The 26,383-nt window shown below is 43.7% G+C and overlaps 1 protein-coding gene across 3 annotated transcripts in view; it reads right to left on the reverse strand.

Annotated features, from left to right (window-relative positions):
- The window catches only part of LOC123755293 (PX domain-containing protein kinase-like protein), a 201,120-nt gene that overhangs the window by 154,904 nt on the left and 19,833 nt on the right, over positions 1–26,383 (reverse strand). For all 3 annotated transcript variants that reach the window (XR_011229216.1, XM_069327916.1, XM_045737762.2), the window contains exons 3-4: positions 15,389–15,485; positions 12,955–13,181 (exon numbers count right to left, since the gene is read on the reverse strand). Coding sequence is in view for 2 of the 3 variants with exons in the window: in XM_069327916.1 (XP_069184017.1) it covers positions 12,955–13,181; positions 15,389–15,485 (324 nt within the window). In the remaining variant the exon portion in view is untranslated. The remainder of the gene's footprint in view (positions 1–12,954; positions 13,182–15,388; positions 15,486–26,383) is intronic.

Raw genomic sequence — 26,383 nt, forward strand, 5'->3', positions numbered from 1 at the left:
GCCAAGGCACTGAACCCCGAAAAACCCGAAGAAGAAGCCGGTGACGCAGCAACCGACGCAAGGCCCCCGGGGGTCGAACTCTGCGATCGCGAGAGAGGCGGAAGGGGGAACCCCGAAGGAACCAGAACAGCCGTCGAAGCCAAACCCGACCCGGCGGGTAGACCACCATCGCGAAGTTCAGGCTCCCGCACAGCCCCTCGAGCAACCGCCGGGTGACCCGAGGGCCCTCCAGAAACAGACGAAGGCGGGACCGCAGCCGCAGGAGAGACTCCGGAGGGAGAGACAAGGAGGCGGTTCGAGAGTCCCACACGAGACCCAGCCAAGTCCGAACCTGAGAGGGAACCAGATGGGACTTCCTCCAGTTCACCAAGAACCCGAACTCGGCGAGCTGGAAAAGAACCAAATCCCTGGCTAGCAAGCAAGCTGACTGGCTGGGAGCCCAAACCAGCCAGTCGTCGAGGTAGGCCAACACCCGAACACCTAGGAGACGCAAACGAGCCACCACAACCCGTGTAAGGCGCGTGAACACGCGAGGTGCCAGGTTCAACCCGAACGGGAGACAACGAAAGCGGTAACTCAGACGCCCCACAACAAAACCGAGCCAGTCCCTGAACCGTGGATGAATCGGGACATGCCAATAAGCGTCCCGGAGGTCCAGGGACACCATCCAAGCTCCCGGCTCCAAGAGGAGCCGAACCTGAGACAGCGTAGTCATCCGAAAGGAGGGGCAATGAACCCAGGGGTTCAGACGGGACAAGTCCAGAATGAACCGCAGGTCCGCGCAGTCCCGTTTCGGAACCAGAAACAAACGGGAAACCCATGTGAGGGACGACGTCGTTTCGACGACGCCCAAGCGTACCCACTCCAAGACGACTCGACATAGCGCAGGGGAAGAAACCTGCCCTGCCAGCCCCGACCCCCCAAAGGGGGGAGGGGCCACCCAACGCCACCGCAGGCCGCGAGACACGACCCCGACACGACCCAGAACCCCGCACAGCGTGAACACCGCGCCGACCAGACGAGGGAGGGTCCGCAGGAGGAGCCAACCCCAAACCTGACACCAGAGGCCTACCACGACGAGAGGAACCCCGAGCCCTGGCACAACCTTTCCGGGAAGACCCACCCCGGGACCCCCGGAAAACCAACAAGTCCGACATCGGACGACAAGCCGCCGACGCAGCCTGAATAAACTGCGCCACGGCCGACTCCCCAAACAGGAGAGGACAAAAAGGTGAAGAACGCCTAAGAGCCAGAGCCCAAGCAGATTCCACGGAGGAACCCAGCACCGCCTGCCGACACGCGAGACGGGAAGCATAGAACAGGGAAACCGCATCCCGCAAAATCGGCGTGAACAGCTTCAACAAGGCAGCCGACGAACGCGCAGCCGAGGACAAGGTGCCGGACCCCGGGACGGACCCAAGCATCCCCACATCCTCCATGAGCCAATCCGAAGACAGCTCCAGGATGGAAAAGAACCGCAAGGCCGAACACAAAAGGCCCCGGGCGCGCAAGTCCTCCGCAACGAGCGCCGCCGAAAGGGAGGGAACCTGCACATGGAGCTGAATAACGCCCACATCGCGGGGAAGGGCAGGGGCAAACAAGCACTCATTCAGGTACTCAAGTTCACCCCCCCAGGAAAACCTGAAGCACCGTGGAAGCTTCCCGCCACTCCAGCGTGCGGGAACGACAGAAGGAATGCCAGGAATCCAGACCAAACAAGGGGCAGTCTGCTAGCCAGGACGACTCCGGAACCTCGTAACAGAGCCAGAAAGGGAACGAAGTCCCAAACCTGAACGTGGACGGATCCATTTCCGAGGCATAATCCGGGTCACGCAGGAGGTAAGCTGCAAAGGCCGCTCGCACCACACCAGGTTGGATGCCATAAGCCGAAAACCTCCGGAAGGACGGAACCGACGTACCCGGGGGAACACGGAACCGAACCCGGGGAGGGGCTGACACCAAATCCAACTCGTACGCAGAGGGGGGAAAAGAAAACCCCACTCCTTGTAACAATAAGCCCCGCTCAGTGGGAAGAAAAACCCAGGCGGGGTCCAGCGGGGCCCAAGGCCCCCAAGTCAGCCCCTCCTCAGCCTCAAGGTCCGTCACCACAGGACCCGAGGCCGAGTCCTCTCCCCAAGCCCCGACCCCACAAGACAAGGACAGAGCAGCCGGAAAAGCTGGAGGAAGGGGGGCCCACTGGTCAGACCCTGAAGCTTCGGCCGGGAGACAAGACTCGAATGCCTCTGCCGCCCCCCCGAAGGGGCAACCCCCGAAGCTGCCCGAGTCTCGAGATCAAGTAACCCCTGCTCCGACCCCGAAACCCTCAGACGCTTCGGGGCCGGAAGCAGGGGCGGGGGACCAGAACGAACAGAAGGGGAAGGACGAGGAGGTGCGGACTGAACCAGGATCGAAGCGACCCCCACCCCCAAGTCCGGGTCTCGAAAAGCAAAGCGGGGCAGCCCCGGGGCATCCGGGGAAGCAACCAACTGAGCGCGTTGCAACAGACGAAACCTAGACTGCAACGCACGTGCCGCCTGTACCCGAATAGAATCATCAGAGGTTTGGGTAAATTGAGTCACAAGCAAGCAGCAACACTCACAGGACTCAGGGTCGAAAGTATCACCGACCCAACAGGCAGCGTGGCAGTGGCAAAAACAATGAGGGTCACCCTGAGACAAGGGGACCGAGCAACCCTCAAACTCGCACACAGCGAGTGGGGACTCCGGGGTCACATCCATCGGACCCACGCGCCCCCTAGGGGATTCCCAGGGTCCTGAGCGTTTACTTTAAGAGGACTCGCGCTCAGGTAGTCCCAGGCAGGGTGCTGCAAACCAGCGCCCAAAACTACCAAGCAAACTTCTAAAGCTGAACCCCAAGGACGTGTACACTCACGGGGACCTAGCAGGGGGCGCCACCGAGAAGAACAGTGGAAGGGCAAAAACAAACTGAATAAAATGACAGAACCCCCCACCAGGCAAAAACAAAAAGAAAAACAAAACCCCGCAAGAGGACAGCGAACCCCAAGGAACAGAGCCGGCCGCGATGTCGGGAAATACAAGCTGAGCAGCACCCTGCGCCCCTACCAGTGCAAACTGCCTCTTACCTGCCGGTAACAAGGGAGAACAGAACATCCAAGAGCCCAACAGGCGGCCGAAAAACCGAAAGGTAAAACGGACCAGCAGAGGCAGACCCCGAGGAGCCTGTGGAAGGTGGCCCTAAGCCCCAAGGGCAGTACTTACAGGGCACCTAGGGAAGGCAGCCCTAGGCGCACGCAGCCCGAGTACTGAAGATAACTCCTGGCTCTCGCACCCACAAAACGAACACCACACGCAAAGCACAGTGCAGTAGCGACACCGGAGCCAGAGCACACGACCATCGCCTATAGCATCAGCCTCAAGAACTGAGGTGTGGGTAGCCGGCGCGGGGGGTCTGGGGCTCCCCCTTCCCCCTCCCGGGGAGGGGGGAGCTGCGCAGACAGCGGCGCGGCAGTGTGTGACGTCACACTAGTTTGCTTGTTTTCGGTTGGGGAGTTCTATCCACTAGTTCGGTTTTTGGTAGCAATTTTAACCAGAATAGGGGTTTGCTTTGGGGCGCTTACCTTTCTGGGTGCCTGTTCCGGTCGATGGCAGACATAGAATGCTTCCAACTACACGGGGGCTTCTATAGGCCATTGCTCCCCTTGCCTCTCTGAGGGGGCCCGGTTCTGGCCGTGGTCCCCGGTAGGCCTAAGAACTCCATACACATGACTGATGCCAAAGTCTGACATTAGCATATCAGCCTGGGATAGCTCCGGGGAGCCGACGGGGCTCCCCCCAGAAAAAATTAATGTACTGTACAAGTTTCTTTAATGATCAAGCAGATACCAACTGTGCTCTATATAACAGAACAAAATTTGAAAACTGTTAAGTGGTAATATATAAAATTCATGTCATATTTGCGACTAGTTAAAATATACAACAGCTGATAAAATAGAAAAGGTGCAAAGATGTGCAACTAAATGGTTCCCACAACTATGATCACCACACAAAAAACTTATGGAGATTGATCAAATTTATATGGAGGAATTTTTGAAGACTGCAGCAGTAAGAACAAAATAATTAAGTATACAATTAGGAAATCAAATTGTCAGAAACAGACAATTTAATGTAATCAAATGCCATTGTCTTTTGTAGCACCTCATTATCTCTCTGGAGCTTGCTGCACTGGTACCAGAGGGCCGCCTCTATGCCAGGCTCCTGAAATTTGCTCAGCCCACTTCGAGCCGAGACGTATCGCGCCCCTCACAGATGTAAGGGGGAGGGGACTTATACTGATCAAAGATCAACTCAGTACAAAAGTGAACTTCTCAGAAAGTTGAAATATATAACGAAAGAACCAACACATCTCTTATCAGAAAACTATCCAACCATTACAGTAGCTGGAACAGCCAAACTAATTCTGCCTTTGGCAAGGTCACTAGGTGGGAGACAAGGTCACCCAGAGTTCCAGCCAGACATCCTCCCCAAAATTTAAGCCACCAGCATTACCCGAAACCCATAGGGAAATGTGGAAGTCAATGAGGAGCTGCACAGAAGGTAGAATTTCATTACACACAACATGCTATTTCTGTGTTAACCCTCTCAAATAGCTCCCCAAAACCTACTCATAATAGCACCTTGGAGAAAGCAGCTTATCTTAGAAGGAAAACATCAATATGGAACAAAACAATACAAAAGACAAAGGGTTGACCTGCTGGGAATTAATGCAGATGTCCAGGGTTCAAGTGCCTCAGCAACATGTCACCTACCAAAGCTCCACACATGCACAATGAGGGTCTGTCTAGCAGGTACAGTAACACACAGCATGCACAAAATGTTACAGGTACTACAAGGATGATAAATCCCTGGCTGGAAAGCAAACCCCCCAACCCCCCACCAGCAGAGGACCTCTCTGAAAGGCAGACAGCTCTATGTGGCAATAAGTGATGACCGCCGCTGACAAAAGGAAAGAACAGAATAAAACCTGCTGCAAACATCAGGCATGTTGAGAAGCCTAGAAACTCTGGAAAAGATTCACTGTCAACCATAGAAGGGAAATGCATGCAAAAAATCTCAAAGGCTAAATGAGACGAGACGAGTCGTTGGGGAAGATAACCACACACACAATGCTGCCTTGAGGAAGGACACAAGCTGACCCAGGAAGCCTGCTACTTGTTCCCTGAACAAATAACTCCTCACATGAAAACCAGCTTATTGCTGCAAACCACCCAGAGAGGCCTGGCCACTGAACTGCTTTGGTAAGTGCAAAGGTTCAGAAAAAAAAAAGCATGGATAACAAGGCAGTAGGACCAAAGGCAGTGCCAAACTAGCTAAACAGAACCACAGGTCTCAAAATTAGAGAACCGAGGAAAACCAACACCAAAGGAAACTTATTCAACCAATGGCATGGCAAATGGCTACACCTCAGAAATGCCAATATGGCACACAAACCTAAAGAAAGAATTATTCAAACACCTTTTACACAGTAGAAATAATGCAAATAGTAGATGCTAACAGCAAGAATTTTGAAACAATACAGGAACAACCGTGGACATCTTCAAAAGGAAACTAGATTGTTTCCTTCAAGGAGTGCCGGACCAACCGGGCTGTGGTGGGTATGTGGGCCTGCGGGCCGCTCCAAGCAACAGCCTGGTGGACCAAACTCTCACAAGTCAAGTCTGGCCTCGGTCCGGGCTTGGGGAGTAGAAGAACTCCCAGAACCCCATCGACCGGGTATCGACCAGGTATCTCAAATGGAGACCACATTGAAGAGGAAACTCTAGAAGCAACCCAACAGCAAAAACGAAAAAACACCCTAACAATGGAAGTGACTGAGAAGACCCATCCCAATGCAATCAAGAAACCCCTCGACATCACTAAGGCAACCAGAGAGCCAACCTCTACATAGAAGAGATGAACTGAAGTGCCATCCAAATACAGTACCACAAACACCAGCACAGTATAGGGATGAGCATCTGTACCAGATGAGACTTACCACTCAACCAGCATGGTTAGCACAGAAGATAAAATTCTAGCAGTGGTCCTATGGGTCCAGAAAGAAGTTAAGCAAAACTGAGATGGCAAGAAACAAAAGACAAAGAGCCCACAGAGGATATCAGTTACAGAAAAATCTTTAGGTACAAAGGTACTATTAGGTACTACCTGTTCTACCTACCTCTTATTGATTCCGAGGGTTAACGTACTCGCGGCCTGGTTTCTGACCAGGCATCCTGGTTGTTGGTCTGACCAACTAGGCTGTTTGATGTGGCTGCTTGCAGCCTGATGTGCGAGTCACAGCCTGGTTGATCAGGTATCCTTTGAAGGTGCTTGTTGAGTTTTCTTTTGAACAGCTAGTTCTGCCCTGTATGTGTATGGGAAGAGAGTTGAAAAGTCTTGAGCCTATGAGGTTTATTGAGTTCTCTCTCAGCGTGCCTATTGTATCTCTGCTATTCTGAAGGATTACTGTGCACATTCTATGGTGCCTTCTGGTCTTATGTGGTGTAATTTCTGTTTGCAGATTTTGAACCAGTCTTTCTAATATTTTCTACGTATAAATTATTATGTATCTCTCCCACCTGCACTCTAGGTAGTACAAATTTAAAATTTTTAGGCGGTCCTAATAATTTAAATGTTTTACCGAGTGGATTCTAGTGGTAAAAGATCTTTGAATGCTCTCAGTCAGCAATTTCTCCAGCATTACATAGGGCTCTTTAAGTGTGCAACAATACTCCACTCTAGAGAGCACTAATGTCTTAGAAAGAATCAGCATTGGCATTGCATCTCTTGTTTGGAAGGTTCTTGTTGTCCAACCATCCTTTTTCTTGCAATTGTGATAGCAACTTTGTCAAGTTCGTTAAAAGTAAGGTTTTCCAACATAATTACTCCTAAATTTGTTTAATTGTTTTTCAGTCAATAGTGTGGTTTGATTGTTTTATATGTGATTTCTGCTTTGATGATTTAATTTTCTTCATAGTGCAGTAATTGGAACTTGTCTTCATTAAACATGTTATTTTCTGTAGCCCATTCAAAGACTTGATTAACATCGGATTGAAAGTTTGCCACATCCTTTATATTGTCTACTCTCATGAAAATTCTAGTGTCATCTGCAAAGGATGATACAGTACAGTACTATAATTTGCATCCTTGTCCGTGTCTAATATGAAGATGACGAAAAGTACTGGAGCAAATACGGTACCTTGGGAAACGAGCTTTTCATGGTGGATGAATCGGATTTTATTTCATTGACTATTACACTCTAGGTTCTGTTTGTTAGGAAGGTAAAGATTCATCTCCCAACCTTCGCAGTAATTCCCTATGTGTGCATTTTTTGTATTTTGTGTGCAACACCACCATGGTATGTGTGTTGAAAGCTTTTGCAAAATCTGTATTTATTACATCAGCATTTTATTTGTCTTCCATGGCATCTACAGCTATGTCATAGTTGTCTTTCATTTTTTGTTTTTATTATTATTTTCTACCACAGACGTGGCCACACATTTACAATGCTAACCAGCATATATACATTTTCTTCTGTCCTCCATGGACAGGGTTAGAGAAGTGTTAAGCATATAGTTCAAGGGTTTATTGAACACTCAACTACAGAAGGTGATTCGGTGCTTTTAAAATGCTAAGCTAACCTACATACGTAAATACATAGATACACAGATTTATGTATGCCCTACATAAAGTGTTTGATGTGTCTTTTACATAGTGTCATTAATGTACATTCACAAAGGTGAAATGTAATTCTGATCAGCTTCCATATATACTTTATACTCATACATATACATACACACACATGCATTCACATACATCTGTCACATTTACTCTGACAGGGTGAGATAGCTGATAAAGAAACTAGTGTGCAATTAAGCACTTAATCACTGAAGGTGATGAAGGTGCTTTTACAAGCTCAGGTTAATAGTTACATCATATATATACATTGTATAAATGATATATTACATGGTCAATCTTGGATACAAGTCCAATATATCATCAAGTGTTCCAGTACTCATATAGTAATTACAGAGTTCAGCATACCTTAGCCCAGGAGGGCGAAAGTCAGTCAGTATGGGACATTCTACAATATAATGTTCAAGAGAGTGTATGTTTTCTCTTTCACAAAGTTGACACATTGTGTACTCGACATTTGGGTTTTGAGAAAGCTGCCAGATACGTCTATATAGATTTTTATGAAGTGTGATGTTAGAACTATTATCTTGAGATGATTTCGGGGCTTTAGTGTTCTCGCGGCCCGGTCCTCGACCAGGCCTCCACCCCCAGGAAGCAGCTCGTGACAGCTGACTAACACCAAGGTACCTATTTTACTGCTAGGTAACAGGGGCATAGGGTGAAAGAAACTCTGCCCATTGTTTCTCGCTGGCGCCCGGGATCGAACCCGGGACCACAGGATCACAAGTCCAGTGTGCTGTCCGCTCAGCCGACCGGCTCCCTATTAGGCTATAATTTTTGGATCAGCTTTACTATTTCCTTTGTGAAGTGGTGCGATTTCCACTGTTTAAAGCATGTCAGAGATAACACACCAGCATCTGGACTTCATCTCCAAAAGATGTTTAGGGCCTGTGATAGTGGCTTTTGCAATTCTTGATGAATATAGAATTCCAGGAGTCTGTGCCTGGTGCAAAGTGCACAGGCATATCGTCTATGGTTACTTCAAAGTCGAGTAGGGTTCGGGCAACATTTGATATACGGTTTGATGGTGTCACATTCATAAAAAAATTCACTTTGATCATTGATCTGCAATGTGTTCAGGGATTCGTTGAAAACAGAATCATACGGTGGCCTCAGTATTTAACTAATTTTTTTTCCCCGTCATCTGTGAAGGTTCCATCGCCCTTGCACATGGGCCTAATGCAGAAAGGAGTTTTTGTTCTAGATTTTGCATAGGAGTAAAAGCATTTTAGATCCATTTATTTTGCTTATGGCCTTTTGCTCTCTGCCTCTTCTGGATTTTATATGATTTTTGCAACTTTAGCTCAACCATTTCTATTTCTCTACATAGCCTTAATGTTGTTCTTGGGATAGAGTTGAGCATTTAAGATGTTCTGGAATTTGTTTTCATTATCTAAAGAGGGAATTCTATTCTTGTTCCAGTTTGCATCCTTTTATCTTGTAAAGTTTCAGCTATTTTCTCAAAACACTGGTTTAAATTTGCATTATCTAGCTGTCTTTCCAAGTACATTTCTGAGAGAGCTTGTTCTCGGTTAATATTTTTTTGATGTTGAAATTGAATTTGCAAAGTTCTTCTCCTGGATTTGAGATTGGCTGCACAGGTCTATTGCCCATGCATGTCTGAACTTCTGTTAGGTTGTGATCTGAGTAATGTGTATTTGTAATCAATGTCCCTAATCAGTTCACTATGGTTTGTAAAAATAAGATCTAAGGCATTTTCTTTCCTAGTTGGTTCTACTATTTGCTAGTTTAAGGCAAATCTGTCACACATCTGTGACTGTTCCCTTACAACTGCATCTCTCTGGTATAACTGTATTTGCTAAATTTTTCCATTTTAGGTGTCACGAGTTGAAGTTGCCAAGCATCATGATGTTTAGGGCAGGGTTTGTGAGGTTTTCAAAGCAGTATTCTATTTTTGTAAGTTTTGTAAGTTGATCTTTACTGCTGAGGATTTGCATCTGGTGATTTATACAAAGACACTCACCCCTATTTAGAATTTCTATTCAGTAGTATTAGTATCAGCACTTCCACCATATCATTTGTGGTGTTTTGCAGACGAGTGTCTTTGATGTACAGGCTGACCTCACCCTGTAACCTGTGTTTTCTATCACATCTGAAAAGATTGAATTTTGGTATCCATATCTCATTGTCATAATAGTCCTTTGTGACATGACAATACAAAACTTCAAACATTGCATTTGCCTCTTTTTAGGAGATAAATTAGAAAGTGGACCAAGTGAGCTGCTGCCTTGTATGGTCTCTGTACAATCACAACTAGACATGTCCCAAGGGAAAGACAGCTCAGATGAAGGTGTGGCAGCCTGACAGTTATATGAACCCCACAATGGAAATGTTGGCAGCAAATGTACCCATCCGCAAAGGTACATCTGGATGCTACAAGGCAAACCTGCAGGAATAAATAGGTAAATCAAGCCAATGGGACAAACCCTGAGGACTGATTTGTCACCATCAGATCAGGAAGCCTTTATGGTCCATCTACTAGCAAAAGGCAAAAACTCTGGCTAGCAGAAACATAACATGACAATGAACGCAAAGAAACTGGTCAGTGACAGAAAGGATGGCTAGAACCAAAGCTCCCTAAAGAAGAAACACCCATAGAAGAACAGTGGCAATCTGTGAAAGGGACCAGGTGCCAGAGAGCAACAAGATGGTCAGAACCTGAAAGCAGGAAGCAAGGAAAATTCCTACAACTCCAGCATGGCCCAGGAATGCAGGCAGCAGGGCACACATTCTGAGGCATTCCATAGAACAAGGAAAGCATCTTAAAGCTGGGACACCACCATTTCACCAAGCACCCTTGGGATGCAGTGGAATATCAGAAAGTTGAACCAAGCACTGGCAGAAGCCCAATAGGATCAAGGAGGAAACATGGACATGGGCAGCATACCCATGCAGGTCTATTATCAAAAGAATGACACCAAGTTGGGAAGAATATGCACCCACATCCAAGCAAGTAAACCCAACAGGACACAACACCAAGGAAAGTGTCTGCATGATGAGAAAGAAGCATGGCCACTGATGTGTCAACCCGTTCTCGCAAATTTAATAAGTCAATATTGACTTATTAAATATGTGCATAGGTGACATACTTAACATAATAGATACCCTTAAAAAGATTCATAGAAAACACCGACCTTACCTAACCTTGTTAGTATCTTAAGATAAGCATCTTATAGCTTCGTAATTACAATTATTACCTAACCTATAATAGGTATAGGTTAAGTAATAATTGTAATTCCGAAGCAATAAGATGCTTATCTTAAGATACTAACAAGGTTAGGTAAGGTCGGTGTTTTCTATGAATCTTTTTAAGGGTATCTATTATGTTTAGTATATCACCTATGCACGTAGTTATTAAGTCAATATTGACTTTACGAATTTGCGAGAACGGGTTGGATGTGTGCATTGATGCCCATCTCTCAACGTGGATCGAGCAGCGCCCAAATGATCCAGACCCAATGACTCGGATAAAAATTAATCTAGCTGGAATCTTGCGATATCAATGAACCAGTTCAGAGCCAAGACCCCTACTGATAATAAAAATGAGCCCAAGCCTAAAGCTTAGCAAGAGCCACATAAACTTCATGGTAGGACAGACGCTTGAAGATGGTCACCAACCAAATACACAACCAAGGTGAAAGCAACATTGCAATCAACAGAAAAAATATTAAGAGGCAGAAAGAATGACCTTTCCACCAGCAATTTTGTTAAACTACACCGAGGTCCCCAGTTATTCTGCCCCGGTGAAATTTGCAAGATATGTGGAGAACCTGAAAGTTCTCACTTCAGTCTTTCCAATTTTGCCATTTTTTTCCCACTTTCCCTTTGGGGTTATAAAGCTGAAACTTGGGCTGGAGGTTCATCTTGCATGTTAATTTTTGTAAATAAAGTTTCATAAGAATTTGATTATTTTGAATGTTAGCATATGAATAAATGTGATTTGGACCCCTTAAAAAATGCTGTCCATGTCCACCTTGTCTGTTCCCCCCCCTCTCCTCAGTATTTTGTAAATAGTGAAAACATCAATTTTTTTTTCTCTATGGTTCAGTAGTTTGTAAGCATGCATCTTGGTGATCTCTGTGGTGGCAAGTTGCACAATTGAAGGTTTGGAAGTTTATGTAAAGCCTATGCAATATTCAGTGTTTCCCCAGCACCAATATAACCTGACAGGAGCAGTATATAAAGTAGCATGCAATATCAGTGTAGTGTGCATCTGTCCTCACTACAAAAGACCTTCCTCAGAAGACACCAAGACCTTCCTCAGAAGACACCAAGACCTTCCTCAGAAGACACCAAGACCTTCCTCAGAAGACACCAAGACCTTCCTCAGAAGACACTAGGATCTTGCCTTGGGGAACAATTGAGTGAAACAGCTCAAACAATATACAGTAATGAGATTAAAGATTGTTACTTATCATTTCTAGAGCCAAATGTAAATTACGCTAGAGAGATGTTCTATAAAACTTCTCATTCTGCCCACATTTGGCCAGGCTACTACAGAATGAACAATGCCTAACTACATGGTGTAAAATAGACTGTAAACAAACTATAAAGAAAGCAATAAGTGCATAGGAAGGTTCTCAGTTTGTTTATTTTTCCAAAGTGGCTTCATTGGGAATAACAGAATGGATATACAGCTAGTAATGCTGCTAGTGAAACCGTAGAACATGGTAGACAAATGACAATTATTGCTCGACAGGTTTACCGTCATGCAAACAACCAACTAATTGTGTACATTAGGATTCGGCTCACGACAAGAATAAAGTAAGACAGGGCATTGAACACAAGTACAGTATACAAGACCCAGAGAACACCCATACCTTGTTTTTCCTAGTTGCATCGATACACTCTGTAATAACACACTGGTACACACTGAATGATTCCTGCGACAAGTGTTGTCACATTTATTGTTAAACAGAACAAGTGATCCTTGTTCAGCTGTGATCAGGAGGTAAAAAGCCAATACTTCTCTCAACAGACTGATAAAGGTCAAGTTACTCAATCTTTGCACAAAAGCCCATAACTTCCCCAAAATCACATGGCATGCTTTACCATGTTAAATCTAAAGGTAATTTCAGACAGTACTGTATTTATATTAACCAAGAAAAAATACAGCATAGTCTACACCCTTCTCTTCTGAAATATATTTATACAACTTGAAGGCTTACCTTACTTACACAGTAATACATACAATACAGAGCACTTTCTAAAGATATTGTGTTACCTGGCACTGCACAAGAGCTGTTAGAGTAGCATGGGTGTCACGAAGGTTCATAGCTCTATCAGGACCAAATGGAGCCCACCAAAGCACATGCTGTGTTTTGGGATCCGACAAAGGGTGTGCTAGAAAATATTCTTTGGATATTCTTGTACCACAGCTTGCCAAAGCTTCTGTAACCTCATGACTGCCCCCAGATCTAAGGACAATGTGAACATTTTGCCTTGCTTCCTCTGCAAATTAAAACATGTTTCACATATCAAATATGTAATTACATGAAATGTAAATACACAAGCTTTGCAATTCTCAAGTAATATTTAAGAACTAGATATGATTTCATTGTAACTGATGAGAGGTATTTCTAGGGCAGCATATCTCAAGATACAAAAAACCAGTGTTGAATGTAATGAAATGCCTCTTTCTGGTGGGCCCCGGTGGCTCCCTGAAGCTCTCTCACTAATATTACTCGATTTGATGAGTCACATCAGTCACTGGAGAGAGGAGAGACAGCAGATATTAAGACAAAGGAGAGAAGCTAGACTGGAAGATATACCCCAAAGCAATACATGACAAACTGTAAAGTCAACCAAATACTGGGCCGTTAAAACTCCTGAACCTGACTGTCAACCCAGAACATGTTGGAAAAGATTTCCACCAGTGTGGTATACTTGTAAACATCATCAATGGGCCAAGAAAAAATGGGTAAAGATTACATTATATGCAATGATTGCAGGACACTGTAATGAGTAAAAGAAATATGATTTTATACTGGTGAAATGAGCATGGACATATGTGAAGGCCAAAGCCAACTGATAAGATGGGAGGAAAGGTAGTTGTAACACAAATAGTGATGACTATATATAATGGGTTTTGTTGTAAATGCTGATGATAATTACTGTATTAATAAATTTATCACACAGAACTAGAATATCTGGGTCTTAAGCAATTAAGTAGCTGCATAACTAAAATGTTGACCAGACCACACACTAGAAGGTGAAGGGACGATGACGTTTCGGTCCGTCCTGGACCATTCTTAAGTCGATTGTGATGAAGCAGACAGGCAATAAATAGGCAAGAGAGAGGTGAGGAGCAAAGTAAGGTGTAGTAGAGGGGATAGTAGTAGGAATAAGAACTGCAGAGGGTCCTATTGGCCCATACGAGGCAGCTCCTATTATAACCACTGAATGAGAAGGAGAGAGTAATAGGAATAAAAAGAGGATAACAAGGGAACGTAGGAGAAGACAATGAACAGAAAAGAGAGAGAAGAGAGAAAGAAAAGGAAAGAGAAAGAAAGATAAATGGAAGGGTAAGCTTATGTTAGGTCACGTTTGTTAGAAAGATTAGAGCATTTGAGTATATACTGTGAAAGGGAAGAGTCCACAGCAACAAAGCCAGGACTCAAGTTCATGTTGGGTACATTGTGTATTAGAGCCGATTCAACAAGACGGCGTCTGTGTAGATTAGAGGCAGGAAAGATTATAAGAAATAAATAATAAGAAAGGAAAGAAATATAATTAAAATATGTGTTACACAAATGCCCTGACTAAGTTTATATGTAGAAACTATGAGGCAGCAGTAAGAGTCAGTTATGTGCATCACGAAAGTAACATTAGCAAAAGTATCAGGGCAGTCATTCTCAACAGGGCTGATATCGCCCCCAAGGGCAAATCCTTGAAATAATTCCAGGTCATACATTAGATACACACATGGATTTCATTGACAACCGAAAGGAGACAATTTGTCTTTGCTCTTGATGCTGGTTAAATGAGAAAAATTAGAGCAAAAACTTACTCAAAAATACATTTACATATGATTAGAATTAGCCTATTTATCACCATCTCTACTGGGACCCCTAGTTACCCAGCCCATCCTCCAAAAGTTTCCTAACGTCAAGTAACTGTCGTACTAAAATGCCCTTATCCTAACCTACCAGAGGACCCAAAACAGAAAACAGAACAATACATCACTTTTGCGAGCCATTACCATTTTCTAGCAAAACAATTTTTGGCCTTGGGTAGAGTATACACCACAATGCAACATTCTATTAGGAGGACAGGTTTAGTTACCTTGGGGGTCCACAGAGCCAAGGTTGAGAAACACTGGTTTAGAGCTTGGTCTAATGCTATTGCACTGACAATACTTTGAGAATACACAAAGTTGCTGTTTCTTTATCTTTGAAATTTGCTTCTACTGGAAATTCCCCTTTCCTGGTAAGGTGCACATGCAAAATGTTTTCCACTTTGACGATATAGAAGGGCAAAGGAACAAGTATGATGAAATGCTACTTTATTAAAAGAATGACAATCATAGGAAAACAATATTATTAGAGAATACAATTGTTGACAGTGGTAACTGATAAGGGGAATTTTTAATCAGCTTTCTAACTCAAAAACATCCTGTAACTTGATTAAACCTCCATTAAATTTTATGATCACCTTACCTTGAAAATTCCTTGTATAACTCTTCGGATCAAGAAATCTCTTTACTACAAGTGATGCTGCCAATACAGGATTGGAGAGAATGTCTTCCAGATATTTCTGAAAAAATAAAAGGAACTCAAATATTAAGTTTCAGCTAGTTAAAATTTCAGTGAAGACTTTTTTATTACTATTCTTATACCACAGTTAATAATATATTAAATGCACAATGGCATAAATCTGTCTGTTCATTAACAAATACCCTGTAAGGGCAAATAACTATTATTAAGCCTAATGAATCTTGCCCAAAATGTTGTGCATATTAGCGGGTTTAGGCATAGTATGTATTAGCTCTATCTAGAAATCTAACATTACATTTGTAACTCATCTTGTATGTAGGTACATACTTTTACCTGAATAAACATTTGATTTGATTTGATTTTAGGAAGTAGGAATTTAATAACCCCCTTTGGCCTGAAAACCTTTAACCATAGACAGAGGCTCAGGCAAAGTTTAATTTTTTGGGGGCAAGCAGTGTGCTGCTACCTTATTCTATATGAGAGGTTACAAAGTACAGTACTGTACTGTATAAATCAAAAGCTAGCTTAAAACTCCTCCAATATTCCCATCTCACAGGATGGTTTGTCATACATTGCATCAGGAAAAAAACATGGGATGCGAGTCTAATCTATTAGCCTGCACTAGCAAACTTTGGGTAGAGCACGCGAATATCTTGAGGTTATCTTAAGGTTATCTTGAGATGATTTTGAGGCTTAGCGTCCCTGTGGCCCGGTCCTGGACCAGGCCTCCTTTTTGTTACACACCCCCCAGAAAGCAGCCCGTAGCAGCTGTCTAACTCCCAGGTACCTATTTACTGCTAGGTAACAGGGGCATCAGGAAAGAAACATTTTGCCCATTTGTCTCCGCCTCCACCGGGGATCGAACCTGGAACCTCAGGACTACAAATCCGAAGCGCTGTCCACCCAGCTGTCAGGCCGCCCAAAGAATACAAGAATGCCGGTAACTGCAGAAGGACTATCAGCTCATTACACACAGAAATCACAATTGTGTGATGCATCAATTGAACAAATCCACAAGGGCCGTGACGAGGATTCGAACCTACGGCTGAGAGCATCCCAGACGCTGCCTTAATCCACTGAGCTACGACATGGTTGACGACTACGACATTTCTAGTATCTGTGAGTGAAAGTAATTACGAAGCGCAAAGTATCACGTCTTTTGGTCTAAAACCATTTATAACGGCATTCACAAATACAATGTTAACGTGTGTCTTAGTTCTTGTTCACAGACTTTACAACTGGAGTTCAGTACTGTACTCACTGTTGGGAGATTAATTACACGCAGCCACCTGATGTAACAATATCTTAGCCTAATTCTGGCAATTACAATGCCAGACCTGATGACCAGTGACAACATGCCACACACTCAAGGGAGAAAGGGATACAAAATTAACAAGGATAGTGCCGGAAACCACACGCAAGGCCAGTGGAGTCAAAAAACCACCCATCAAACTGATGTGTAGCATAAGCTGGCTCTGTGCAAGGCTTACTCATAACATAATGGAGGAACCACTGTAACTCCAGCAGTGACTGGAGAAAAACAATTATCAACACACAAGATTGATATTCAACACCTGTTCTATCTACGAGCATAATAACTAGTAGCCAGAGCAGATAGTGGCAGCAAATAAAAAATAGCTTACATATTTTACAGGAAATATGAATTAAAAGTATATATGGTAAATGCATGACCATTTTGACAATACAGTATCCACTCAATTTAACGGCCTCTTTTATACCGATCTGCCGGTATTAACGACCGGTTTGGGAGCCCAGTATCTGGAGCCTGCTATACCGGTTTGCGGTCGATATTACCGACAGTCGGTATTGGGTTTGTTGTGGCATCAGCATCCCCTCACATGGCGACCAGGCCGCCACCGACCTGGATCGTCCAGAGTCATATATTACATCTTAATTTTCTTTTAAAATGATTCACTTTAATGAAGAAAATTGTAAATTATTATTAATAAAATATTTTGAAACAGTTTTTATTAAGCAAAAGTCTTTGTTTTCTTATTAAATACCTTTTATAGTATGTATAGGCACTAGGTATTTTTTTCCCACGGACCTAGTATGTACTCCGCCGGGCCATGTGTTCCCATTGTTTACCGTGAACTCGCGCGGCTAGCTTCAATTGTGAAGGATATTACTGTACTGTAATTGTGATCTTTTTAATTTACAAAATGCCAAAAGTTACCCAAAGGAAGCGCCTGACGGTTGCACAGAAGCTGGAGTTAATTAAGAAACTTGATAAAGGATATTCTCATGCACGACCAGCAGCAGAGTTTAACATCGGGAAAAGTACAGTAAGTGACATCAAGAAACAGAAGGATACTCTATTAAAATATGCCTGAAAATAAGTGTACATACAGTATGTACCCTGTATACAATATAAACAATATAAAACAAGCGCTGCAGAGGATGACGTAATCTTCACAGCTTCGTAATCTTCAGCTTCATTAAAAGTAAGTCAATTTACCAATTTTATTATTGTATTACAAGATATTAATTGTTTTTTTTCAACAAAAGCTACATATTAGTCTCTGCAAATGTATATTCTATCGTCAGCAGAGAATAGGTGAGCTCAAAATATTTCGTCTTGGCTAGCACTCAGTGACAAGGCTCGATCGCCATTGTTATGGCATGGCCGCCACAGCCTGTGTTGTAACATTAAAAATACATTACCTGCACTGTTCAGGGTAAATCAAAACACATCTCTAAAATATTATTGAGAAAATATTAACTTGCTGATTGATACATGAAATATTTTGCAATACAAAGGAATGAATCAATTTTTTCCCACCCATCTGGGCTTGATCAGACCGTGTTCACACATCATCCATGCAGCAGCCAACAACTGGCTTAATCGTCGGTGTGGCACTAAATTGGAATGCAATTACACAATGAACTTTATTTAATTTTAGTTATACAGTATAAAATATATCCTACCTGAATGTTACTTGAAAAATTACCCGACCCGACTTAACTTCGGAAATAACGGAGCTCCGTAAATAACGACTAGGGCTCAGCCCCATATAGGCTGTTAAATTGAGTGGATACTTAACAATTTGTTTCACTTGAAGTATCTCTCTCTCTACTTTATCAAAACAATATATATATACCCCTGTATGTACCTATATACAGTACTGTATAAAGATTAAAATAGAAAATATACAACAATTAAATATTGTACTATTGTAATATTTTACAAAAAACCAGCATTGAATGTAATAAAACGCCATTTTCTGAGTGAGTCCCGAAGGCTCCCCAGATCTATCCAGGATGATATGGATATCCCTAACTTTGGAATCAGTCGATGTGGGTGGAGTTCTAGGCCTACCGGGGACCCCGAGCCAGAACCTGGCCCGCTCAAAGAAATGATACATGTGATTTTGAAGCATTCTATATCTGCTATATCTGGACAGGCACCCAGAAAGGTAAGCACCCCAAAACAAACCCCTATTCTCGTTAATTAATTAATATAACACTTTCGCGCTCCGATGTCGCTTTCCAGCGACATCTGTTTTTCTCCTGAGCCGTCTCGGATGACGTGGTCCGTAGTCATCCATTAAAATATTTGTTAAAAATTTAAATTTTAACTTATCAATCTGCGAGTGGTTTCAAAATGAGCGCCTTTAGATTGCGCACAATTTGATACCAAAATGAAAGACGTAACACGAAAATTGATGTCAGAACACTGGAAAGATATAAATAATTTTGTGTGATGAGCTTCAAAAAGTGTCCAAAAGTTAAAATATTTGTTAAAATTCAATTTATTGTTCTATTATTATGGGACTACAGTGGAACCTCTATTAACGAGTTTAATCCGTTCTGGCACCGAGCTCGTTACCTGGAAAACTAGTCTTTGGAAACAAATTTCCCCATTTAAAATAAAGGAAATAAATTTAATCCGTTCCACTCCCAAAAACATCCATACTTGTATGACTTTTTTTTATGTAAATATAATATTGCACATGTAAATATAAATGTTTTGTTGTAGTGTTTTAATATTTACTTTACCTTATGAAGAGTAGTTGCTGGCTTGAGGGAGACGATGGGGAGGTGGGAAGGATGAGAGGGGTTATGGTGTGGAAGGAGAATCCACCTCTGAGTCAGGCGGACTCTCTCTTCTTGGGAATTTCACCCAAATTTCATTTCAAATGTCACACAAGGATGCGTTAGACCAGCACCAAATAAAAAACTACGTTGACTACACTCGTTGTGTCAACAATATAATAGTCTTACCACGAAGATACAATACAATGCCGTTTTCTCAAATAGGCAATGTGGTTATTAAAGAAAAAGGAAATTTCATGGCAAACATTTATACAATCCCCAAGTCGATCGGATATGAATTGGATTTTATAGAAATATTTGCTCAAATGACGCTTGAGCGCGGTGTTTGGGTGCATTCAAGAGAAAAAAAGTGTGTTACGTTCAAGCGACATATACCTGCAAAAGTGATAACACTTTCATAAAGTGTTATTACAAAGTGATAAATTAATTAAACATTTTTACACACCGGGTTGTCACTGCTTTATCAGGGCAGCTTTTCCAAGAATGCGTTCACCTTTTCAAACATTCCAAACACTTCCCTGATCTCAGTGGAAGAGGCAGCATCCTCCCTTACCTCCTCATTCCCTTACTAATGGTGTAAATTGTTGATGAGGACCTGCCATACTTCCTTGTGAGATCAATCACATAGACACCACACTCATGCTTTGCTATAATTTCCTTCTTTAAATCCACAGTAATTGTGTCTTTCTTCCTCTTGACAACACTATCTTTAGCAAGCAGCTTCTTTGGAGACATCATGTGTTACAAATTGTAGTCGCAAAACCACTAAAAACCCAAAGAAAAGCTCAAATAAATCCATAGGGATGCTTGTCGTGTGAGATACAACAACACTGGCGTCGGAGGCGTCCGAGAATTTGCGAGAACCCGCGAGACGCTAGGAAGCGCCATGTGGTTTCACTCGTTAATAGAGGCGAGCTCGTCAATAGAGACAAATTTGCTGCGAGTGGCTTGCTCGTTACTGGAAAAACTCGTTAATAGAGGTTCCACTGTACTTTTAAAATGTGCCTTTTTATTGAGAACAATTTGATACCAAAATAAAGGATGTGACGTGAAAATTGATGTCAGAAAGATAATAAATGTCAGAAAGAAAAATACTTTTGTGGTCTAAATTTTAAAATATTTGCTAAAACTCCATTTATTTTTCTATTACTATGGTACTAGTCTTAAAATACACACCTTTATATTGCGAACAATTTGATACCAAAATGAAAGACGAAACACGAAATTTGGTGTCAGAACACTGTAAATATATAAATAATTGTGTGGTGATTAGCGTCCAAAATTTAAAATATTTGTAAAAATTCCATATATTGTTCTATTATTATGGGACTAGTTTTAAAATATGTGCCTTTTTATTGCGAACAATTTAATACCAAAATGAAAGACATAGAACGAAAATTTATGTTATCAAATTGAACGAGTATATACATTAGTCTGCAGGTGTGCCAACTGGTGCTCGTTCAAAGGGTAACGTGGCCGACTCTAGGCTTTGCTGTGGGGAGTCACTCCGGGTTTTTAGACTTTATATGCATATACCCCTGTAGAGAATTCTATTGCGAACACAATACCAAAACGAATGATGAAGCACAAGAAATCAGGTGAGAAAACCGAAATGATTACAGTACAACCTCGATTCAACATACACCCGATTCAACGAATCTCTGGCTAGTTTGAACACTTTTCAGGCCGGATTTACTCACCCGGTTTGACGAACAATGGTTCGCCGAAGCGGGGGATATTCAGATTTGCTTACGATGTCGAGACAAGAGTTCACAGACTGGTGGAAAACTTTCCCATTCTATCACAGATTACAATTAATAATTCGCTCATATGACAAGTTCGATCACACAAGTGGGACCACACAAGTGGACTGCACAAGTGGTCCACAAGTGGTTCACAAGCTTACGATGTTCGGACAGTTCACAGAGTGGTGGAAAACTTTGCCATTCCTTCACAGGTTACAATTAATAATTCCTTCATATGACAAGTTGGATCACACAAGTGATCCACAAGCTTACGATGTTGGGACAGTTCACAGTGGTGGAAAACTGTCTCATTCTATCACAGATTACAATTAATGATTCCTTCATAAGACAAGCTGGATCACACAAGTGGACCACTCAACAAGTGGACCACTCAACAAGTGAACCACTCAACAAGTGAACCACTCAACAAGTGAACCACTCAACAAGTGAACCACTCAACAAGTGAACCACTCAACAAGTGAACCACTCAACAAGTGAACCACTCAACAAGTGAACCACTCAACAAGTGAACCACTCAACAAGTGAACCACTCAACAAGTGAACCACTCAACAAGTGAACCACTCAACAAGTGAACCACTCAACAAGTGAACCACTCAACAAGTGAACCACTCAACAAGTGAACCACTCAACAAGTGAACCACTCAACAAGTGAACCACTCAACAAGTGAACCACTCAACAAGTGAACCACTCAACAAGTGAACCACTCAACAAGTGAACCACTCAACAAGTGAACCACTCAACAAGTGAACCACTCAACAAGTGAACCACTCAACAAGTGAACCACTCAACAAGTGAACCACTCAACAAGTGAACCACTCAACAAGTGAACCACTCAACAAGTGAACCACTCAACAAGTGAACCACTCAACAAGTGAACCACTCAACAAGTGAACCACTCAACAAGTGAACCACTCAACAAGTGAACCACTCAACAAGTGAACCACTCAACAAGTGAACCACTCAACAAGTGAACCACTCAACAAGTGAACCACTCAACAAGTGAACCACTCAACAAGTGAACCACTCAACAAGTGAACCACTCAACAAGTGAACCACTCAACAAGTGAACCACTCAACAAGTGAACCACTCAACAAGTGAACCACTCAACAAGTGAACCACTCAACAAGTGAACCATATGAACCAAACACCAGCCAGAATGGTCCACACAAGAAGTGACACACATTAAAATGACGAAAATAGACAAACAAGTGGACAGAACTCCCCAAATGAAAATGAGCAAATGAGCATGACCTCACATGAGCCGTGCCGTATGTCTGCAGCTCCCCCCCTCCCCCGGGAGGGGGAAAGGGGAGCCCCGGACCCCCGCATGGGCGATCCACACCCCAGTTCTGAGACTGGATATCAAAATACGTGAAAACCCCTGAACAGAGGGAGGGAGGGTTGCTGGGGAGCCCCCGGGACTCACCCAGAAAATGGCGTTTCATTACATTCAATGCTGGTTTTCTGGGTGGAGCCCCTACAGCTCCCCGGAGCTACTTCACCAAAGACGAAAACAGAGGGACATATCTGGGAGGCGGTCTGTGCTCACATCCCAACACGAAGTTGAGGCAGCCAGGACCCCGTTTGACTGCCAAAAACCCTATGCCGAAAGTCAGTCCAAGGCATGGTGCCAAAGACGGCAGCAAGCACAGCAAACTTACGAACGTCATGGGCACGGGGATAGACTGCAAGCTGGCTAGACCGAAAGACCCTGCAGACGATTGGAGACCCCCCGAACCCGAGAACAAGGAAGAAGGGAAACCTAATCAACCCAAAGCACGTCCCCGGCCACAGAGGCCGTGGCGCGTAAATAATGGTGGAGAGCCGCAACCGGACACAAGAAGATGCAGCCTCGGTCAACCAACCAAGCAGCAACAACCCCAGGGACCCCTCCAAAAACAACCGTCCCACCCCCAGCAGAAAGGAAGAGATGGCCGCAAACGAACAAACTGATCACCAGAACCCAAAGAAGTAGAAACCACCGACAAACCTGAACCAAAGAGGCCACAATAAACCAAGGGGGAAGAGAGAAAAGAGCACCCTGTCCAAGAGCAGGATGGCACAGGTGGAGCATAAGCAGGCCGGAGGTGAACAATGCCTGAGACAGCTGGCGAACGGTGCAGAAGAAACAAAACCAGAGCAATCCGAAGCTGCTCCGCCAGTGCCGCACGAGTATGCGCAAAATGTGTCTCCTGAACTTCCACGAGAGAAGGAAAAGACCACGTCAACAAAAAGTGCAGTACACCTACGAAGAGAAAAAGAAAAGAAAGGACCGGCAGAAAACCCCATACCACCGCCAAGACGAAGTACACAGGTGGGACACCATCAAAGAAGCCACCTGATCACCTAACAAATGGTGAGACGCGAGTCAAAATCCTCAAACTTGAAGACCAGAGGAGAAGACCGAAGCAGCCCCGTCATGGAGCAGACTGATTATTGAAAAGAGGCGGAGCCTTGGAAAAACCCCTGGGTGCGGACACCGAGCAAGCAGCATCGGAACCAAGGCTGTCAAGGAACCAAAAGGAACGTCCGCCAGGGAACCAGGAACCCAAACCTGGGAAAGAACCAACCCGGGCGAGCAGATACCACCCACCACCCCTTGGGACCCCTGAAGAAACAATAAATTCGACAGCGAAAGACGAGAAAACGTTGTTTTCAGAAACTGCCGAACCGTAGACTCCACATACAGCAAGGACAAAATGGCACCGAAAACCTAAGAACCAGGGCCCTGACAGAGGACAACAAGGAAGCAAGCACCATGCGCCAAAACGCGAAGTGAAAAACATTTACACCGCAACCCTCAGGAGTGGCACCAACAGCCCCAGCAGGGCAAAACAACAAACATATCACAGAGGCAGGAATGAGGAGAACTACGTAGAACATGTTCTGCACTAAAACAAAAATGTACTGTCCAGAAAGGAACACAAAGAAAAGGCCATAGCCAAGGCCAAAATCCTGGCTCCCCCTGTCCCAATGAAAAGGAACTGTAGGTGCGGAAGTGGGTGATCGAGAAACTACATCCACCAGCAGACACTGCAACACAGCAACTGGTAGTGACAGGCAAGAAGATGAATTCAGACCCATAACGGAACACTGGGCCTGTTCAACAACAGGAAACTGAACATGAAAACAGCAAAACCTAGCACGAGCATGAGAACAGCCAACATGCACCTACCAAGATATACAACAATGTGTAGTACAGGCATACCTCAGAATAAGAGTTTAATCCGTTCCTGGAGACGCCTCGCCTTCCGAAAACTCGCATTCCGAAGTTAATTTTCCCATAAGAAATAAAGGGAAATGAATTAATCCGTTCCTGACTACCCCAAAAACCCCACATCAAACTAAATTTTTATACCTAATTTACCTAATTCATCTAAATAAATCTACAAAACTGTGTTCCAGTTATTACTTACCTTGCTGTCGAGTGCTGTAGGCGTATGGAAGATGGTGAGGAGGGGGGAGGAGGAGAGGAGTTACTGTTTGGAAGGGGAGTCCCCTTTCATAATCACATCACATAACCCCATGCCTTGTAACACTATGGATACCACTTCTCTTTCTAAATTTTTCAAACCAGCCCCTGCTTGCCTTAAACTCTTTCTTATCTGCATCACTCGTTGCAGGGGTATTCTTTAGAAGGTCTTCGTGCAACACCCTGGCTTTCTCACAAATAATGGCCTCCGAAACACTATCACCCCTCAACTCCTTGTCGTGTATCCAAATTAATAACAACTTTTCCACTTCAAGTATTTGTGGTCTTTGTGCCGTTAATGTTCTTACTCCTTTTGCCACTTTAGCACCCATAATCTTATTTTTCTTCTTAAGTATAGTGCATATTGTTGATGTGGCTTTGTTGTACTGCCTACAAAGTTCAACAACACGTGTACCGTTCTCATGCTTCCGAATGATCTCTTGTTTCTCCTCTATTGTCATCCTCACATGAGCTTTCTGGCCTTTATCCTTACCACTGGCTTTCTTGGGACCCATGGTGAGATATATAATAACAAATTGTATAGACAAATCACCAAAAATCCAACAAAACACTGAAAATCCGCGAGAAGAATTGATGTGGGGGTAGTCACTGAGCGCGAGACAATAATAAACTGAGGGGCGACGATCGCCGAACCACCACGCGCTAGGTCGGCTGAACGCGTATCAACAAACTCGCGTCCAAACTCGCCTCCCGAAGTAACCATCGCCTTCCGAGACAAATTTTTGGAGTAAATACACCTCGCCTTCCGAAAACCTCGCATACAGGGACAATCGCATTCCGAGGTACCACTGTATAGAGGGAGTAATCGTAAATATGCAGTGAAAGACCTTAAATATGGTCCCAGCACTGGAAGCTAGTGACAAGAGCATAAGCAATATGAAAAACTATGACCCAGGAAGCAATTGGCAACGGAATGTACATGAACAACCATAAACCATATACACAGAGACATTTGTAGCAAGGGTAAACAATACACTCGCCCCAAACTCATGTGCTAATGAGAGAAGCCAACCTCACATTAGCCTTAAAGTCCATTCCTTAATCACAGGTAACATCCTTTCCAACCTATTGGAGGATGGTGAGGTGTATTGAAGGTGTATACAGGACATGTATATGCAACATATATAATACAATATGCGCATTATATGTCCTACAAACTACAACATATATAAGGGTGCAGCCAGTCACTGAACGACAGTCAAGAAATGAGTGTCCAGAGTCCAGAAAAGATCCAGTCGCTGAAAGACGAAACCAAAAATTACCAGAATACAGGGCTGCGCCCCACAGTGTAGTGAAGAACAACATATACGTACAGGTTAAGGTCACGTTAAGATGCACGTAAAGAGGCCAAGGAACACAAAGCCTTTGACACAGTACCACATCAGAGACTAGTGCAAAAGCTGGAGATGCAGGCAGGAGTGAAAGGGAAGGTACTCCATTGGATAAGGGAGTACTAAGTAACAGAAGACAGCGAGTCACTGTGATGGGCAAGGTCTCAAACTGGCGAGACATCTCCAGTGGAGTCCCGCAGGGTTCAGTCCTTGGACCCATACTGCTTCCGATATATGTAAATGATCTACCAGAGGGTATAGAATCATT

This window comes from Procambarus clarkii, chromosome 20, assembly GCF_040958095.1.
Source record: "Procambarus clarkii isolate CNS0578487 chromosome 20, FALCON_Pclarkii_2.0, whole genome shotgun sequence".
Classification (NCBI taxonomy): Eukaryota; Metazoa; Arthropoda; class Malacostraca; order Decapoda; family Cambaridae; genus Procambarus; species Procambarus clarkii.